The 20771-nt window shown below is 48.3% G+C and overlaps 1 protein-coding gene across 11 annotated transcripts in view; it reads right to left on the reverse strand.

Moving 5' to 3' along the window:
- The window catches only part of tmem260 (transmembrane protein 260), a 37509-nt gene that overhangs the window by 4394 nt on the left and 12344 nt on the right, over nt 1–20771 (reverse strand). For 6 of the 11 annotated variants that reach the window (XM_055505663.1, XM_055505661.1, XM_055505662.1 and 3 more), the window contains 15 exons: nt 20060–20237; nt 19857–19970; nt 19382–19561; nt 19252–19292; nt 18022–18108; nt 17136–17244; nt 16654–16826; nt 15791–15962; nt 15383–15522; nt 14609–14785; nt 13718–13771; nt 13367–13451; nt 7771–13223; nt 7540–7681; nt 3835–4166 (listed from right to left, as the gene is read on the reverse strand). In XM_055505663.1, the coding sequence (XP_055361638.1) occupies nt 12963–13223; nt 13367–13451; nt 13718–13771; nt 14609–14785; nt 15383–15522; nt 15791–15962; nt 16654–16826; nt 17136–17244; nt 18022–18108; nt 19252–19292; nt 19382–19561; nt 19857–19970; nt 20060–20237 (1771 nt within the window). In that variant the 3' untranslated portion in view covers nt 3835–4166; nt 7540–7681; nt 7771–12962. The remainder of the gene's footprint in view (nt 1–3834; nt 4167–7539; nt 7682–7770; nt 13224–13366; nt 13452–13717; nt 13772–14608; nt 14786–15382; nt 15523–15790; nt 15963–16653; nt 16827–17135; nt 17245–18021; nt 18109–19251; nt 19293–19381; nt 19562–19856; nt 19971–20059; nt 20238–20771) is intronic. The other 5 variants (XM_055505658.1, XM_055505657.1, XM_055505660.1 and 2 more) reach the window with 5 other exon arrangements.

Raw genomic sequence — 20771 nt, forward strand, 5'->3', positions numbered from 1 at the left:
GAAGTCTAAAGAGATTTGAAGTAAGCGCACTAAAAAGCATGTTATTTTAATTTCTCAGACTGCTCTCACAAATCCGTGGATTTACAGAGATCCAAACCTGATAATGATACGAGCAGCCTGACTAACTGGAGGTCTGATAAACCAAAGGGCCACACATTCCTCCCACAGCCGTAAACACCACAAAACCTGGAACCCGACCCCAAAACACCTCACTGCTCCCTTTGCAACTTGCAGCGATTTCTCACTTCTGTCTCCTGACTGGGTGAGTTTCCAGGCACAGTAACGCATGTCCTCACGCTGTGGCTAGTGTGGGGATTTAATCTTTTTTCCAGCAGGGTCTTTCGCCCATATAAGTGCTCTTTAAAAAAACTGTCTCACCAAATATGCCTAAACATTTGGCTTATGATGTTCATAAGCCCCACAGGACACAGGGGGCTTATCAGTTCATTAGCCACTTGATGGCCTATTTCAAGTTATAATAGGTGGGAGGAGGGCGATGGATGAGGATACAGCCATCCATTACTGAGGCATAGTCTGTTAAGCTATTCAGAGGGGCCGGAAAAAACACAAACCCATAAGAAGATTACGAGATCTCAGCATATGTTAAAATACATTATTACTATGCTTATGGGTCAAGTTAATGCCTAGTTAGTTAAAGCTCACCTAGTTACAGCAGGACCATCTGAAGAGCTTTTTATTTTAGCTTTATTTTTATGCATGTTAAATCAAAATGAAAGGATGCAGACGGCAAAGCGACACTGTAGCAAATTAAAATGTAATAATGTAAAAATGTGCACATACTTGTGGAACTCTCACTTCCTGGATTTACAGTTCTCAACCGCTAAAACAAATCTCATGAGGGAGAAAATATTTCCTGTATATTATTTTTCACAAGCTCAGAACTAATAGTTATTAATAAATGGAATGTGGCCACATTTAGCTTCAGGCAAAACGATGCCTGGTTCCTGTCACCGTTTGACCTCATCGATGCTAAAGTGCTTTAACAGCAACAACTCAAAACAAAGTCTCCTGGCGAGTTTTCCGAACGGAGGAATTTCTCAGTTAAACTGGCGTCGCGTCCGACCTCAGAGGTGGAGCTGAGCAAAGGCCGCGAGATGTGAACGAGAGGTCTAAAAACCAAATGAGGGTCAACATGAAAATGCTGCACGTTTATCCCGGCATCAGAGCGTGTGGTCTGAGCCACTGGTGGAGCGCTACACTCACTGAGTCCTGCTGAGTCCAAGCTGAGGGTGTTGCGCTTCAAACAGGAATCAAAACAATGCGGTAAATAATAAACTCCAGTCGTGATATTTAACAGCGTTCAAATAGTGAGCTTTGATAGTCTCTTCTGGCTTAATACTGGCTTTCAACTGAAATTGGGGGGAAATAGCAGGAACAACTGACATTTGACATTACATGTAAGCTGTGATCACACTCCATAGTAAATGGCCTCAAACACACCTTTTGATCACAAATAGCTTACAAATTTAATGACTTCATGGTGAACAGAGCCAATTTCTCCCCACTCTCCCAGTCTTCGCACCACAGGCTCCACGGTGTATCAAAAACAGTTACACTGGATCTCAGAAGAAGAAAAAAGTAATGCAACAATATTGTTCATTAGCTCCACATGACGCCTTGGCCCCATGAATCCAGAAATGTCAAATAATTCATTCATGTCTAGGATTAATTCACAAACACCTGGAACGAAACAAACAAACATTTCCCTTCAGTGACACAAAATGTTAAAGTTAAAGACCCGTCTCTCCGTAGACTTGTCTTTAGATCTTTAGGCTAAAACAAACAAACATTTTATTAACCACACATTTAAATAAAACCACAACCTTCCTCAGTACAGCTACTCACCACAGGCCCATGTGAGGAGGCCTCAATGATCATTTACACCTATTCTCAAACAGTAACCAACCATCAATCAGCTGCGTGCCGGACAGAGCTAGCTTTAGCGGAGGACAGAGCTAGCTTTAGCAACCTGAGCCCAGAGGAGGACTGAGCTAGCTTTAGCGGAGGATAGAGCTAGCTTTAGCACCCTGAGCCCAGAGCAGGACTGAGCTAGCTTTAGCGGAGGATAGCGCTAACTTTAGCGACCTGAGCCAAGGGGAGGACAGAGCTAGCTTTAGCAACATGAGCCCAGATGAGGACAGAGCTAGCTTTAGCAACCTGAGCCAAGAGGAGGACAGAGCTAGCTTTAGCAACCTGAGCCAAGAGGAGGACAGAGCTAGCTTTAGCAACCTGAGCCAAGAGAAGGACAGAGCTAGTTTTAGCAACCTGAGCCAAGAGGAGGACAGAGCTAGCTTTAGCAACCTGAGCCAAGAGGAGGACAGAGCTAGCTTTAGCAACCTGAGCCAAGAGAAGGACAGAGCTAGTTTTAGCAACCTGAGCCAAAAGGAGGACAGAGCTAGCTTTAGCAACCTGAGCCAAGAGGAGGACAGAGCTAGCTTTAGCAACCTGAGCCAAGAGGAGGACAGAGCTAGCTTTAGCAACCTGAGCCAGGAGAAGGACAGAGCTAGCTTTAGCGGAGGACAGAGCTAGCTTTAGAGGACTGAGCCCAGAGGAGGACAGAGCTAGCTTTAGCGGAGGACAGAGCTAGCTTTAGAGGACTGAGCCCAGAGGAGGACAGAGCTAGCTTTAGCGACCTGAGCCCAGAGGAGGACAGAGCTAGCTTTAGCGACCTGAGCCCAGAGGACGACAGAGCTAGCTTTAGCGACCTGAGCCCAGACGACGACAGAGCTAGCGAGGGCACGGGCCAGACGCCCATCAGGCCCCGTCAAGCTCTCTGCTTATTTCAATATTTCATTGCGTTTTATACATGAACTGTTTCAGGGTTTCACCGCACAAAAAGCTAAGCCTTTGGAATTCACAGCCCACAGGCGCTTGCCCACTTCCAGCGTGCTCGGAATACAAGAAAGCAGACGACTCGCAGAACTGTAACTCAGATGGGAGCGTCCGAGCGGCGTTTCTACCGGCACACAAGCCTTAAGGTTCATCAAGTCAAATGGGACTTCTTCATCCATTACAGATTACAAATCCTGCTATCACCTCATGAGTCGTACCTCCTCACCCCTCGGCCTGGTGGTGTGTTTGCACGCGTGCCCCTCTCTCTCTCCTGAGAGCATATGGAGCGGTGACCCAGGGAGTCGTTGAGAGTGGGGACAGATGCACCCTCTCCCCTCCCCTCCCCTCCCCCCTCTCCCTCCCCCCTCGGTCCACCCGCCGCCACAAGCCCCTCCCTCCTATCCACCTGTTTGGGTCGCGCAGACCCGGGGATGAGTGGCTGTGCGCGTGCCACACCAGTGGCTTGGCCACTGCTTTGTTATCCCACCCAAGACAAAAGGGTATTTAGGGAGGCCGCCTGCCCGGCCAAGGGGAACACAATGCCACGAGGCTGGCAGGCCCGCGGACCCGAGGCCGGGGATCACGTGCCCGCTTTATGAGAGCGAGCGTCATAGGGCATCTGGTGTGTGTGTGTGTGTGTGTGTCTAACCTGAGGTCTATGCCAGACGCAGGGGCAGCAAACAAAGACAATGAAGCGTGTGTGTGTGTGTGTGTGTGTGTGTGTGTGTGTGTGTGTGTGTGTGTGTGTGTGTGTGTGTGTGAGTAAGACAGAGGGTGGTACTTAAAAACTATTGTATCTATTATAACTGAAAGGGGGCAACACTTGAATACATTGAGGACTGAGTAATACCAGGTCAACTTCTGCTGACTAGCTAGTTCATTATTTATGTATTTAACTGACTTCATTTCACTTTTGAATACAATGTATATCAGGCACCATTTTTCAGTAGAGGTTGATAATCGTAAAAGAATAATTTGTACCTTGAGTGAGCTGAAACAGCTCATTCTCCATTTCCTGTCCACTGAATCCACTGCCTGTTGATTGTTCCTTCTGAGTCCATCTGCAGTCGGCCTTGAGGAGCTGCTCACACCTCCTCTTCAGCTGCGGCGGCTCCGCTGCTGTGTGATTTATGAACTCCGGCGCAGAGCGGCGCTCCGTCGCGGCGGGAGCGGCCGGGTCGGGTCGGCCGGGTCAGCGAGGTCGGGTCGGGGTGAGTTCAGTCGGGGCCGTGGGGATCCTGACCCACGGGGCGGCGGGGAAAATGAAGCGAGGTACCGACCGGTTCTGGCTGCGACGGGGGAGGCGGTGGTGGCTGCAATGAGATGGTTAAATGGTGAGGTGATGGTTTAAAACCCGGAGAGACAACCTGGTGCTAATGAATGATCCATAACAGTGGCTCTTAGTTAAACTTTTTAATTGGGCCCAATATTAATTGTGCTGTGTTACACAGATAATGACACTGAAGCGTCTCTTAGCGGTGCTGCTGCTACTTGTGAGTTCTGTTGGGTCCAGACGCGCCTACGTCACGCTGGCTACGTCTGACTGTGCTCACTGTGTTTACGGCGGCGCGTCGTGCTCTCCCGACAGGCACGGATGCACGCGGCTTGTGGCGCCCTGACCTACAACTCGCTCGCTTGTTTGTCAGCAGTTGTTTGGCCTACTTTCACCATCAACATTTGCTTTGATTTGCATTTCCATGAAAATGGAGTAAGGAAACGGCAGCGGGGGAAACAGTTGGAGCAGTTTCTAGGCCTGAGGGGTGGGGCAGGATGAAGCCCTCAAATATGACAAAGAGGCACAAACCTCTGACAACAAACCGGTAACAAACCTAAACGTTAGCAGCAATAGAATAAAAAAGTTGACCTCCTATATTGTCAACTATACAAATACAAGCCATTATTTTTCTAAGCTGAGCCTCTGGACTCCCAGCTGAACCACAGCCCCCTCCCAACAGACAGTAACAACGCTCCAGTTCAGACTGGGAGGGGCATGCTAGGAAGACGGGGCACAGACTGGGGGAGGGCAGGCGGGTCAACAAACTCACTTTAATAAACATGTTATTTAAAATAACTGGGAAGAGCAACATCTGTCCTACTGTGAATTATCAGTCCACCAATGCGACGCCAGGAAAATCAATTGTTTTCACATAAGGAACTTGATCAAACAGAATTGATTAGGTCTTTGAGAGGGTGCGACACAGATCGCGCTGCGAGGCCAAGGCAGCGGACTGTAGCAAACACGTGTGATTGAAAAGCTTTAAATGGGTGTCAAACAAGCGGGGACATCATGTTTGACTTAAATTATCAGCAGTCCCACAGGAGGCTTCTGGGAGAGCTCCCCAGAGCCGGGCGCGTGCGTGGAATACAAACAGGGGACTCACCAGCGACCAGTGGGTCAGCGCCGGGGGAGGCGGGCGCTGGCCGCTCCTGAGGGACTTGGCCACATTCCTACAGCAGCTTTCTGAATTTGCTGGACATGAACCCCCCTGACACACACACACACACACACACACACACACACACACACACACACACACACTAAAGCGACAGATAGCACTAGGAACCAGCAGCACAGTCACTTTGCAGGGCCAGCGGGGGGTGTGGGTGCGGGTGGGGGGCTTCTGCACCCGTCCCAGATGGGTTAATGGGGAGTTTAGCATCAGGATTACAATGCAACAGTGTAGCTTCAGATTGAGCAGTGATTACCCCAAGCTCACACGGCCCCCTTCAACTGCTTAGTGACTCCACCGCTGGGCAGACGTGTACAAAGAACCTAAATATTCACATTATAATCATAAAAAACTAATAACAATACTCGCAAAGACAAAAACTACTACTACAAAAACAAACAGTCTCAATGAAATCATAACAAGTGTCCGAGTCAAGCAGCAGCGTCCTCTGCTCCATCACATCCTTCCCTCCCTAATCTGCTAACGCGTGTCTTGCCTCAGACCCCCCCCCTGCGGTTGGGCCTCTGAGGTTCAGCTCCAGCCCCGCCACCAGCTAGTCTCGCTAGATTGAAATGTTAAGGGCAGGGACGGCAGCTCCACTAATTAAATTCCCCAGGTTAATCCCCGCCAATCCCCTCATTGCACTCTCCAACCAGGCCCTGCAAGGAGGAGGAGGAGGGGGGGCAGGACAACAAACAAACAAAAAGGGAGGATGAATTCAGAAATTAGCACCGGGTGGAGCGGGGGGGCGTAGCCGTTAGAACATGTGAACAAACAGGACGCTCAGACCAACAAGCACAGAGCTCAGCCCGCAGATTAAACGCCGGAGCCGCGCGTTGACGAGCGTCTTCCGCGAGCCGTCATCACCTGGGCAGGTACGGTGACCCCGGGGCACAGCGGTCCTGACCGGCGGCAGGCGAGCCGTGACCCCGGCAGCATCACGGGAGGCGGCACATTCCGCAGACGCACCCGGGGAAAAGCAGGTTCATGGTTGTGGGAGCTAATTTCACTGGCTGGTCGTAAAAGCATCTGCGGCGTTGAATCCGTTTATTAGTCACAGAGTTGTACACATTACAAAGCAACACAACGCTATTGTGAGTGATGACGAGCTGCGCGGAAGCGGCGAGCCGGGAGCAAGTGGGCGTGGCGCGGAGGAGCCGGTGGGCGTGACCATCGGATGGGCATGGGCGTGGCCAGAGGATGACGTGGGCGCAGCGCAGCGTGGGCGTGCTGCGTCACCGCAGCGCGCGCCTGCGTTGTGGCTTCGCTCAGAGGTGTAATGCCTGATTAGGGGATTACAGGAAAGTGCTTCTTTGCAGTTCTGTGAGAAACAATTATTAACATGTTGGTGTCTCTAATCCTGGATAAACACAGCTTTTCAAGAACAACAGCGAGTGTTTCAGCACCCCCCCTTCTTTTTTTTTTAAGAAATCTGTGTTTAAACCCCGTAGTCACTTTAACTCCAAAGCCTAAATAATAGCAGCGCCGGAGCCGGGCAGTGGTGTGGAACGCGGTCATTACAGAGGTGGTGCTCTGGGTGGAGGACGCCGCTGGCCAGCAGGCCCTCGCATCAGAGGGAGCGCCAAATGCAGCACGGGAGAGGAGCATTGTGCTGAGCAGCGCTCGCTGAAAGGGCATTAGACTCAAACATGCTCCCAGGCCGTAATCTTTTATTTGTTTGTACACTTGTCTGCTGTAATCTGCTTTCTAGTAACAGAGAGATGGTTTTCTAAGTCCTGCTGGGGAACCCACGGATCACAGAGCCAGGTGAGGAAACGGGCCGGCGCCGCTCGGCCACGGTTATGTTCAGCGGAGAAACACACTTATTTTAATAAACGCGTGATAGTTAGAGATTCATTAATTATAGAATCTCAAGTTAAGAAGTGATAAACACAAACCAACCAATAAATAAACAAAAACCTACATTTGAGAGTTGCCACTTATGTGATAAGAGTCAAGCAAAAGTAATCAACGCTCTGCAGATGCCTGAGCCACCAATGCACACACGCACGCACGCACGCAACCAAAGAAAGCACACACACACACACACACACACACACACACACACACACACACACACACACACACACACACACACACACACACACACACACACACACACACACACACACACACACACACACACACACACGCTCTATCATTTCACTGTTGCCCGTGGCTCTGAAATACAGCACATCAAAACAACTTGCAGGTTTCATTTTGGATCCCCTTGAACCTGCTGACTGGCCGTACTGTCCACTAGCTGACACTTTGAAGAGTTCCTCATCTCAGTCATCTCGTCTGCCGTCGCCTCGCCAGCTTCTAGAAGGACACGCTCGACGACGTGGCTGCTACAAGCAAATATGCCAGTGTCAAACCTATCAACATGAACGTAAATATTGTAAATGTAAACCTATTGCTCAGTACACGTTGCTCATCACAGCGTGAGCATGCCAGTTAGCAGCACCTTGGTTCCAGTTTCCACTGGAGGACGGTGCTGGTGTGCGATGTTGGGGATGTGTTGTGCCCATCTGGCAGGGCAGGGTTTAGCCCTAATCCCACAGCCCCTCGGCAGGGGAGACCCAGATTGTTGATCACTGCCCCCCTGCTGGCTCCTCCAAACCCCTGACCTTCTGCACACACACACACACACACACACACACACACACACACACACACACACACACACACACACACACACACACACAGGAAAACAAGTGCACACGCACAAACATTTACACACAGTTAGCATGAGACCATAATATTTCACAGATGATTTGCAATAACAGCCAGACATTAGAAAAGTCAAAAGGAGGCGAGACCCTGACTAAGAAGTACACATTTATATATTCAAACACATGCAAAAGGGCAGAGATTTGTGTTTGTGAATATGAAATAACACATTTATATATCACACACACACACACGTAGAGGCTGAGTTAATAGACAAACACATAATTACAAAAACAGACAGACACACAAAGACGCCCAGCAGCAGCACCGAGCCGCACACAGCACACACCTAACCACTGATAATCCTCTAGACACAGGAACACACACAGCCTCGCGCACACACACTCACAGAGCATCATTATGTTTATCACTGTGAACCAGCCCACCGACACCCATCACTCTAATTCCATTTGTCTGTTTAGATTCGTTTTGCTTTAATCCTCCCTTGTTTGTGCACATCTGCAAGCGCTGCAATAGTACAGACACAGCGAGACCAGGAACGCGAGGAAGAGACAGGAGGGAACGAAGAGAGTGCGAGCGAGCGAAGGAGAGAGACAGAGAGAGAGAGAGAGAGAGAGCGAGTCTCCCGCCTGACATCCTGCTCCCCGGAGCTCCAGCAGAAGGGGCAGACAGGCGTATCTCCTTGCCCAAGGAGAAGCTCCCTGTCCCAGCCACGGAGCCGCCGCCAGGCCCGCAGGCCCCTGTAATCACTGCAAACAGTCAAACATCCAGTCACACAGGCTCTTACACCAACACAACATTACAGGCTTTTTACACAGTATTACACCACATCTTATTATCCCATTCAAGTCCCTCTATTAGCTCAATTGGATGGTGGGATTTTCATTTGTAAATTGGGGGATTTTAGATTAGCCTGTCTGTCAGCGATGAAATGCCCCCTGAGACTGTGAATTATGTGACCAATCACATATGAATCAATGCTTACGCATGCCACGCTGCATGAATGGATGGTGTCACAAAGAAGAAACGGAACAACTTTAACCTCGCTTATGGTCTGGGCGCATGCGGGAGCAGATTTCTATCAACACACGAACCCATGGTCTGGATCGAACCCAGCACAATGCTCAGCAGAGGCCTGCGAACGAGCTGCAACGAGCACCACTTATAAAAGGTCTAATGGAGAATTATTAAAGTGTTGCTGAAAATATCGGCTGCTATTCACACCTAGCAGCAACATTATGCAAAACCGACGCTGGTTGGTTGAAAGGAGGCGAATGAATTAGCCCTCATCCTCCCCGGGCCCTCCATTCAGACACAGAGCGGGAGAAGGAGGAGAGAGGGGAAAACGGCACCCTGAGCTAGTCGAGAGACCCGGCAAATTATGAAAATGCTTCTCTGTGTCCTAAATGGAGGCCGAGCTCTTTAATGTGGCACAAAATTAGAACCTGGGGGAGGAAGTGTGGCCCACTTGATTGGCGAAACCCCTCCTGGCCCACTACCCTCCTTCCCTCCCCACCCCCCGTCCCTCCTGAAGCACACAGCGATATTATCCTGTGCCTGGTGGCGCTTTCTTGTGCTGCAGAAACTGAAGGACCCCAGAGAAAGCCCAGGGGCGTCCATAAAGGTGCCTAATTTGTCAGTTTACTCCTCAATTATTTAAATAGATCTAAGGAGAGAGCGGAGAATGGGGCTTTTTTCTGCCTCTTCGCAGTCAAAGCAGAGAGAGACCTTTCTCCACGGTAGCCATTTTCAATTACGCTCTGCACTGCTGTCTTTGATATACACGAGAGCTGTAGTGGAGAGGGGCTGTATCAAATAAACAAATGTGTGTACACAAGATAACAAAGGGAACTTGGGGATAATATTCAGCCTGCTCTGAAGAACTCAAAGTTATTTCATGTTTACAGATTAAAACTAACTTTACCTCCGTGTGCACACATGCTGAAGCGTTCAAACGTATGATAACTGATGGGACCATACGCATCACCAATGTGCATACCAGGGCAGGGCTTTTTACAGTTTCAATGGCAATTACACCACCTCTTAACATGAGGGGAGACACTACCGAGCATTTGAAGACTGAATCTGTAAACAGAGACGTCACATTCCTCAAGCCTCTGTCCTCTAATCCCTCACATACCTGCTGCTATTGTGTGCTTTGTTTTACTGCAGGGCCGACGCTGGGCCGACCGGGGGAAGTCAGAGGGCTCCGAGGGTGGAGGTGGTCTGCACGTGGTCTCAGGCGTCTGGTGGAGGCAGGTACAGGTCCCACCCTCGCGTTCTGGGTGCATTAAAGCGCGCGGCCTACACCCAAACGTGAGCTCAGCCTTTTAAACACATGAAACTCATTAGCAAACACCGGGAAAGAAAAGCTGAGACAGTCCAACCCAAATGCAAACACCTGTACAAATAAACTGCAAGCCGCAAGCAGAGGAAATATACAAACGGCCGACTGCCACACACAGAGAAACACACACATCAAGAGTGACAGCAAACAAAAACTTGAGACAAGTCACTCACAGCGTCGTGTCAACACAGACTGACGCTAATGGGCCTAATTCCATCCAATACACAATAATGAGTTCATGGGAAAATATTTAATTTAGACCAAAATAACAATGACTTAAATGTACTGTTACACACCCTCAGTATGAAGTGCTTTCAGATAAACCTGGAACGATGGAATGCCAATAATCCCCACCTAAAGAATGTAAGGTACTTCGGTAGAAGGCACCGACGACCTTCACAAAAACGGGCGGCACCTGCTAAACATCCCTGAAATAGGTTTCTCATGCTTAAGAAAGGGATCTGCAGGCAAAGTTTTTCAGAGTGGAAGATTCTGCAAAATCTGTGGCCAGCTCAGTATATCATGCCTCTCACACCCTCTATTCTCTTCCCAAAGACTAACCAACACACCCCGGCCCTCCGCCTCCCTCCACTGCGAGCTTCCATCCAGCCAGAGAGAGGAGAGCAGATAGGCCCAGCTGCTAAAGCTGTCTTTTCAGCCACTGCTCCCGCTCAGTCTATCTGAGATACACAGCAAGCGGAGGTGTCGCTTTTCCACTGGCATTTCGGACAGTATCTACTTATAGACGGGAGGAGAAGAGAAAAGAAAAACAGAAGGGGTATTATCAGTGAGGGATGAGAGCAGCAAAGGCATTTTGTCTTTTTATTCCCCTCCTAAGCCCTGGGCTTTGCTCCCAATCCGATTGGTCGATACGGCCAGGGATGTAAATGAAATGCAAAGAGGAATAAGGCTGGCTTCCCATCTCCAGTGTGTGCCCCCTAAGTCCCCCGCCCCTCTTCCTCTGTCTCGCTTTCTGGGCTGTTTATGGTGTTGTTTTTCTGTCTCTCCATTCACAGACTTGCTGTTCTCCCCGTTTCCGTCTCACCCTCCTCGCGCCGCCTCGCGCCCCCCCTCCCTCCATCGCGCCTCTCTCGCAGCATCCCTCCCCTCTGCCTGGCTGGGCTCACAGCTCTTATCTCCTCAGACGCCCCACATTCCTGCGTTGCCGTGGCTCCCTGCCTGCATCCCTGGTCACGGCGATTCCATGGGTTCCCACAATCCTCGGCAGCTTGCTGATTTAGGGTGGGCAACTGACTCTCAGCGACAGGGGAAAGGAGAGGAACAGAGGGGTTAGGAAAACACAGGGTGAGAGGGGATGAGAGGCAGAAAAGGTGGGAGACAAGACAGGGATGACAAAGGGGAGGACAGGAAGAAAGTAAAGTAAAACTGACAGGAGGGGATCAGGCTTGGGGTGGCAGGTGACTGATGTAAACATCAAAATACACGAATAATGTTCCTAAAATTCACAAATTATTCATTTAATTTAAACATCGAGTCGGCGAATATGATCAATATTTTATAATTGGGCTCAAAAATACGTATTTAAATGAGTTTTTATTTAAATGTTTGAACCTGAAGAAAACACAGATTTCTCCAAGCATCTGTTTCACAGCAGGTCAGAACCGTCCAGCCACCGACAGCCTCTCACCCTGTGAACAGAGACGCCAGAATGAAACAACACACGCACTTCATGTCCTTCGGTTCTGTCGACAGCGCAGCGACAAAGCTTCTGCTTTGACCTCTGCGTCACAAACCTCACAGCACCAGGCTCATTGACACCAGCCTGGTGCTCACATACAGTATGGCGTGGACTGAGGTGTCGGCTCCGGAGAACACGCCACAGTCACGTCTTCTGGTGGTGGAGGTGAACGTCTTGTGTCCCTGGAGTTCAAATGCATTTGTGCTTCTCTGATCAAATCCCTTTGCTTTTCAGCATGTGCCGATCTGTTTATGGACTGTATTTATACGAGGCTGTGACTGGGAAAGGGCTTGGTGGAGATTTACGCATGTTCACACACACATACATGTACACACACAAAAGCACCTCTAAAAGGCTTCCTGGCATTGTGACATTTCACATTTCATTTAAATCCATGAGGGATTATAGCCTTCCGTTTAGTAAGGAAGAGAGAAAAACACTCATCAAATCCATTAGTTTTAAACATTTTAAAGGACCATCTAAGATGGACTGATGGATGTGTAGGGGGTAGGTGGGAGGGCAGAAGGGTATGGCCAAGCACAAGTTTGCCCTAGATTAAACAGCTGCGCTAATCCTCCATTTCTGTCCTGAAATTGGGTTTCCCTCGAGCTTGGCCTGGCCGTCCTAATGTGGGAGAAACAGAAGAGGAGCAGTGGCTGAAGCTGAGGAAAAACGATCAGCACGCTAAAGTCTGAGAAGAGATGTGAGTAGGAGACACTCGGAGTCTGGTGAAGTCAAGGTTTGACCCTTAAAGAAGGCTTGGCACAGTCCTGCTCAGTGCAGGCTTTGTGTAGGACGCAGGCTGGTAAAGACAGCCCAGCGCCACTGAGGCTCGGGTCAGCTGCTGGAGCAGCACCGGGACCACAGGGGGCGCCACGCCTTCCCGGAGTCAGCGCCGTGCATGTCTCTCTGGATCATTCTACGGGGTTCGCCCGTCACTCTGACGCAGCCGGTCTCTCTCTTTGAGCAGGTGAGCGATGGCGTAGCGTATGGCGGGCGCCTGGGAGTCGGCGGCCTCCTTCTCCAAGTAGAGTGTGAAGTGCTGGATGCTGCAGGTCAGCAGGCTGTCTGGTCCGTAGCCCTGGTGACCCGAGCGGAGGAGTCTCTCACAGGCCAGGGCCAAGTTCTTGTCCCAGTTTGGAGGGTAGTCTGAGTGGGCCTCCACAATCTCCTTATACAGCTGCCCAGCAAACACACACAGGAGCCGAGGTTAACACAAATAGCAAACATTTAACTCACCAACACCACACATATGGCCCTGTTTAATCCGCACCATTATGGTACATGACTACGTTGCTGGATTAATGTCCAAGTCAGACTCACAATGTAAGAAAGCTCAAAGAGGCGCGCTCTCCCCTCTCCCTGCATCATTTCTGCCAGGTCAAACAGAAAGAAAGCTGTCTTCATCCTGAAACAGAGCACGCAGACGTGGGGCTAAGTGCTGGATGGATGAGCCATGCAGATCCACACTCTCCGACGCACCACTCCAATGGAGTGATTTATGTAGATGCCGCCGCCAAACGCCACGTACATGTAGATGCTCTACCACACAAGACTGGTTTATGGAGATGTCCTCGCGAGCTAGTGTGCACCGTGATGCAGCTTTTTATCTGCACAGGGAAGTAGTCGACCTCTGCTAGCAGAAACATGCATGAGGGGGAATGTTTACTGTACCTGGCTTGCCACATTTCTTCATTAGCAACACGCTCCCAGGATGCAGGATGGAAACTGTTTACATAGGAAAAAAAAAATTCTTTATGCCACAGCCTCAGGCTTTAGTTTGTGCACAGTTCCGCTAACTACAAAACATTATTTATGAGAATATATTGTTCCACTCGTGCAGGTTTTGATGCACTAAACATCAGTGTTTGCTGCATAAACATTAAACATGATTAAGGAACAAAACCAGCTGGGCACATAAGACATGGAATAAAATTACATCTCCTTTTCCCACTTTGTTGACTGCAAACACTTGACCTCTTCTTCAAAAGAATATTTTAGCAAGGTCTCCAAGCTAATATATGGCTTGTGGGCATCGGTGGACACGCTTGTCGCCAGGATGCGGAAAATAATGTCACAGTATTCAGCCGTGGATATCTGAGTGAATGAAGGGCTGCTGGCAACAGCAACAGAATATGGAGACTTTGACTAATTTCACTTTTGACACAGTTATTGACAAAGCGCAATAAGAAACTCATTATTTTTCATCTTCGGTCTCATTTCAAATGGCTGAGGGCCTAATGTCTTGCTCTGGTTGAAGTCACAAAGGGCTGGATCACAGCACGGAGAACAGAGGACAACCTCAATGAGCAGAGCCCTGTGAAGCCTGTAGAAGGATGACTGAGGACCACAGAGGAACCAAGGGGCAAGATCATTTTTTCTGTGGGCGGTGAATTAGGTGGCAGTGACTTGATAGTTTTTATATTTCCTCACTGAATGTTCCAGCTATTTTTAAGCTGAACGAAAAAATATATAACACGCAGCACAAAAAAAGCCTCATACCTTTAGCTTGGTTGATACGCAAATATATGGAATGGTCAAAGTAATTATTTTGTGTGTGTGCACCTGTTATGTGGTTCACTCCAATTGTAGATGTCGCGGGTGAGACGAGCCCACTCTTCAGGGTGAAATTGCCTCTGAATTGGCACCAGGTAGTCACACACACCCAGAGGCCAGCGACTGAAGCTGTGTTTCCAGCTTAAATCTCCATCGGGCAGCCCGATGCAGGCGACGACATCCTTCCTGCAAGAAACAGACACGCGATCAGAGACGACCAGGCAGAGAGAGGCTCACACACCCTTAACAATTATTTCTGTTAATGATGTGGCACTATGGAACACACGTAGACAGGCATTTAATTACACCTCAGCATCTTCTAGTTTTACTCCAGCTGCTTACTGGCTTAAGCCCTGAGGGTTATTCCCACAGGTTAGTGTGGCCCCACTGCGGTACAGGCGCGTTGGCCTGGCAAACACTGCCCCCTGGTGGGCTTGGTATTAACAGGTCTCCTGCCAGTTTCTGGGTCTCAATTCCTCCCAGAGGATTGAATGATGAGAACAGGGAGCAGCAGTGAGTCTGCCAGAGGCCGTGCAACCAAATCAAGTAGATCAGTCGACTTCTGTAGTTCATCAAACTCCTTTTATGGCCTCAACAGTTCTATGAGCTTATCTCCTCCATGCACCCACCAGATCACTGATCTCTGCCTCATTAGATCACCCACTTGTTCATCTGGACCATTTCAGCCCTCCCATTTCACTCTTCCTTCATTTAACATGCTTCTTTTAATCTATTTTAACCCCCCTTTATTTGGTCTCTTGATGTTCCTGTTCCACTACTCACTCGGCGTTGTGGAACAGGAACTGCTCCAGACTGAAGGTGTCCTCCCCCTCAGGGTGAACGGGGTCCCACCATCGGCCAGGAAAGTGGACCCCAGGGTGGTGTTTCGCCAGCTTGGCCACATACCAAGTATATGTCATCATCTAGAAAAGGCATGGGAGGCGAGAAAGAAGAGATGAAGAAGTATATCATTAGTCTGTTCAAATCATTGTATCAGCTGTAAGCAGGATTTTTAAATGGCTACACGTTCCTAAATCTTATTTTTCCTACTTTACTGTTAATCAAAGAGCTATTTTCTCTCATCTAATCTTCTACTGCCAAAACAATACACAGTATATCAGTTTCATTTGTGATCTAAAGTGCGAATCTTCCCTTGAGGTGAAGACATGATGGAGACATTAAAGCGCTAACCTCCTGGTCCACCAGGTGCACATCGGGCCGTACATCCTGGCAGTAGTACAAGTAGCGCAGAGAGTTTCCAGGCAGATCTCCTCTAGTCAGGACGACGGAGCCTTTTGGAACAGAGGCCAGAAGCTCCCTGCCAAATCTCTCCACCACGCCGTTACCGCTTTGATCACACTCCCTAAAACCATCAAGCAAAATATAACCACAGTGGTTGTATTTACCAGCATTTGAACAGGGTGCATCTATCCTCAGCCCAACTTAAAAGTCTTTATGATGTCTCCAGTTGTGTGTATGCGAGTGTTTTGTAGGTACGCTTTCAAGGTGCTCTGAGGGTAAGTTGTCAGTGCCCCCGCCCCTTCCCCTCTGCAGAGCACTTTGGTTGCCTATCTAATCATGAGGAGACAGGTGTGATGGGTCTGACAGCATAGGCCATGCTCTCCCCTTGATCAAAGCCGCTCCGTGATGGCTGTCTGGCACTCCCCAGCACTACGCTGGTGTAATCTGCCTTCTCGGACAGCTAACATCTCACACTGAGCTCCGGGAGTGGAATCTATGTGCTAACCGTGCCTCTCTTTAGCCCCTACCATGGGGTGAGTAGAGAAAAACCTGACATGTAGAGTTCAGACCTGCGGTATGAACTGCAGAGGAGAAACAAATCAGGTTGACTCAGGAAAAACGTATTCATTGGGGGTTTAAAAAAAACTACAATAAGAGGAGAGTTCATTTGGTTTAATTTTTAAAAAAGGTACTTAAAAGTAACTTGGGCTAAAGAGTTAACGTAAGAATAATGGCATTTCTTAAAAAAAAAGCAAACAATCAACCATTAAATGAATCTTACAATTAAGTTTGTTTCTGAATTGACTGCTGACCTGTGATTGGTGTGCAGCATATGCGCCAGCAGAACCACGGTGAGGACCCAGCCTGTGGTCTTCCACAGCCCCCCGTAGCCCAGCCTCCTCTCCAGCTCGGTGTGCATCCAGCTCAAGCCAAGGCCTGCCAGCACACACACTGCAGCATCACTCTGGAGCCAGAAACGCTCAACCTGTAGGAAGTGAGCATATGCAAGTGTTTCCTGTTGCCTGTTTGTTGGTTCTTTTATTCTTAGTCCCATCCCAGGTCCGCTCTGGGCCCACTCCATGATGAGCTTAGGTAATGCTGATGAAGTGCTCTGTATCAGAAGGTACCTCCCACCTCTTCTTTCTACACAGACTGCCCATATTATATTGATTAATATATATTAGTGTTGTAATTACAATTACACCCCAATGTTAAATCAGATCAGTGGTAAAATAAAATTCAACAAAAATAATCAAAAAAAGTTTGATCAAAATAGATGAATCAGGTAGCTTACCACTCCGAGCAGAAGAGGCTTGCTGATGTCTAGGTTTGCTCTCCAAGCAAAGAACACAGAGTAGACCACCAGCATGGTCACCAGCAGCCACGACACTGAGCGACATGTCCTACGGGTGAGAACATGCGGCTAAGTCCATGAACACAGTAATGCAGGGATGGAGATCACATACCCAAGAGCAAATGTATGCACCAGCCAGCCACGAGGTGCATGATTGATTTTCTAATGCAGGCTGAGTCATAATGAGCTGCTGCCAACCGCTGAATCACAAACTCATTACAGTACAGCTGTAAAATGTACTTAAACACAGAAAAGAAAACATGTTATCCATGTGGAGATGAAAGACGCTTTTTAATCCACTGTAAATATTTTTTTTACATATTTGTGGTTTTAAAGCAGATCCACTAATATATTTGTATTGCATTTCTTCCATTTTGTGTCATTAGCAATGATCTTTTAATAGACGACTTTATTATATGACACCAGAGGGCAGAGCTGGAGGTGGCCTACAGAGCCCCAGGACACAGGACTGGATCAGTACCACCTCACAGCCCCATGCAAAAGAACTAGTGTAATGAATTACTGGATCACACCCCCACACTGCCACATACAGATACATACAGGCAGCGATTTACTTCTAGACACAAACAAGTTTAAAAAATCCTAAACAAACATCAATCCCTCCTTGACTTGAATGCAGAGCGCCGTGACAGTTTGACAGTTAGGTGCCTCTGTGCTTTTTGTATGTTTTTTTTCTAAGATCAGCATTTTGTCAGTGGTTTTGTTCGCTGTCTTTTACTTCAGGGGATTAGATTTGTGGTTGAAGCGGCTGCTGGGATGTGTGCGACAGGGTCTGGTGCGCCCGCTGACGTCTCTCGCATCGTACCTGTCCAACGAGGAAAGCAGCAGGCCAGTTCCTGCGAGGACCAGAGCCGGGAAGGAAAGATCTGCGAGGCAGTGGTGGATCTGTGCCCTGTGCAAACAGACAGTCACATATGATGGACACCAAAGACAAGCTCAATTACCCTCCCTGCTACTAAACGCAAGGACACCAATTAATAAATGCCCTCCGTCCCATATCAAAACAAACTCCTTGGAGGATACGTTCCTCCTTTCAATCAGACTGACAGATACGAATGACTGTGTCATCCACCCCCCACTGCCCCATCCTCTCCTCACAGCGCCTGTCAGTCACAGAGCGCTTGCTCAGAGCAAAGAGATAGTTTCCTGCCTCTTCCTTAATACCCATCTCTATTTGACAGCTTATTGAGTCTCTATATCTCCCAATGTACACTGTGTGTGAATGTGCTCACAAGCATGTGTTTGTGAGGGGGTGTGTCAGCTTCTCCAGTGGGTTTACGTCTCCAGTGCGACATGCCTGTCATGTTCGCTTCTCTCTCCCATCTTGAAGGTGTGCTTGTCCATCAAGCAGCAGGGGTTATAGGAAGGGGTGGGTGCCTAGCAGAGGGGGAGCCGGTAGTGGGGGGTCTTAAGATGCACATGCACCCCATCTCGTCAGCTGGAGAAAGATACCAGGAGTGGGATGACTGCAGTGGTGGAAGCATGGAGCAGGGGAGAGTGTGTGTGTGTGTGTGTGTGTGTGCGTGTGTTTGTGTGTGTGTGTGTGTGGGGGGGGGGTACTGGAGTGGAAAAATACAATTTCTCCAGCTCTATTGCAGTGTCTGTCATCACAGCTTGTCACGCTTAAACACCAGAGCTGAGTGATCATTTCAAACTGCTGGAGAAACAGAACACAGCGATTTGGCCCTCTAAGCAGGTTCAGTACTCCTTTGATGGGAGAGAGCGGAATGAGAAAAACAAAAGCTGCTACAGTAAGAGAAAGCACGAGCGAGAGAGAGAGAGAGAGAGAGAGAGAGAGAGAGAGAGAGAGAGAGAGAGGGGAGGTAGAGATGTGCTGCAGAAGGGACTCCGGTCTCTGTTTAGACCAGAACAAGTACAAGAAGTGAGTCGGTCCTTCCTCCCTAGAACCACATCAGATCAAACCCACCCAGTTTGGTTTACGGTTTGATCCTACACTGTAGATAATCAGTGAATTAGTTCCGCTCATAATTAATGTGAAGGAGTCCTATAAAAACAAAATGCGACTGTAACTTACTGTAGCATTGACGTCAAGTTTGCAGAACTCTCTGTCTTTGCCTGCAAAACAAATCAAAGAGGACACATTTGGTAAATGATAAAAATTAAGAGCATATAAAAAGTTTACTACCAGCTACAGCAGCACATACCAGACTGAAAGTGCCGTATTCAGCTCTCAGCAGGTGGGTCAGCAGACCAGGCAGGGTGGTCTGATCCCCCCAGCTCCAGCGCGCTGTGTTGAGGTAGGAGGAGACGGGCAGGTAGACGTACGGCAGAAAGCCAGCAAGGAAACACCCCCCAAGTGACACGAAGCGATGAAGAGACAGCTCCTGTTCAGGTCATATAGGAAACGTGCAGTTTAAAATGAAAATAATAGCAGGAAGAGTAATGAAAACAATCCTCCCAGTTCATAATGCTCATCTCTCCTCAGCTTTTACAGGACTATGATTAAAATACACTTTTTGTGGACAAATGTGACCTGGTAAAATCATTCTTGTTGATAAAGTCCACATACTAATCTATAGTTCCACTGCTCTCATGGTATTTTCTGGATTAACAAGATTTTGTAATACTTTTTTTACATTTCAAATTTTTAATTTCTGGTATACGAGATCCTGGGCTCACCTTGTGACAGCAGAGTTGGTAAAGGACCCAGGGAGCGATGACCAACACATACAGCACCAATGTGTGTTGATTACAGAGACCCAAGCCACAGCATAGCGCCCCCCAATGTGCAATCTGAAACATGCAAGCAGAGCCGTGCAGTCAGTTTGAAGGACCTGATAAGTCAAGAGAGCAACGAAGGTGGAGGTGTGAGCGTGTCCCACCTTCCTTCTTTGTAAGGCGTTTTCAGCACAATGGAAGCTGCTGGTCAAGTAGAAGAGCAGACCAACGAAAAGGTTGTTGAGCGTGAACACCTCTGCCACCATAGACCACTGCCAGCTGACTCTAGACACAGCAAACAGTCCCCCAGCCAATACCGCTCCAGGACCCGGACCTGCTAACCTAAGGGAGAGGGTGTGCGTTATTATAATGATCAGACTGACTTTCCACAGGAGTCAAGGGTTAGTGTGTGTTTTTTATTCTAAAAACATAACACCTAGATTTTAAAGGAATCATGACGGGCCTAAAACATTTTAACTATTAAACACAAAGTTATTATTAAATGCCAAAACACATTTGTTCTTAGTTTTAAAAGCTACAAACGCAATTTTCTCTCTAGCAAATACTTAGTCTAAATTAAACTGGAGCGCTATTACTAAGGCAAATGACAAAGTCAACAGCTTCACACAAAATTTAAATTCTACAGTCACCACTACCTTCATTCTAATTTGGGGATCCACTATAATCTCTTCATGACCCAAGTTTGTTTCTCGTGCAAGACCTTGAAAAACAGCAAATTGGGGCAATTCACATATCAAGAGAATTTCTTCCCCAGCATCCGGCTGATCTCAAGCAGACTGGCACAGAAACCACTGTGGTAGAGATAGCACTTTATCCTCAGCTTCTTAAATATAATGTGCGCACAAAAGTTTCCCA

Source organism: Betta splendens, chromosome 22, assembly GCF_900634795.4.
Source record: "Betta splendens chromosome 22, fBetSpl5.4, whole genome shotgun sequence".
NCBI classification, from domain to species: domain Eukaryota; kingdom Metazoa; phylum Chordata; class Actinopteri; order Anabantiformes; family Osphronemidae; genus Betta; species Betta splendens.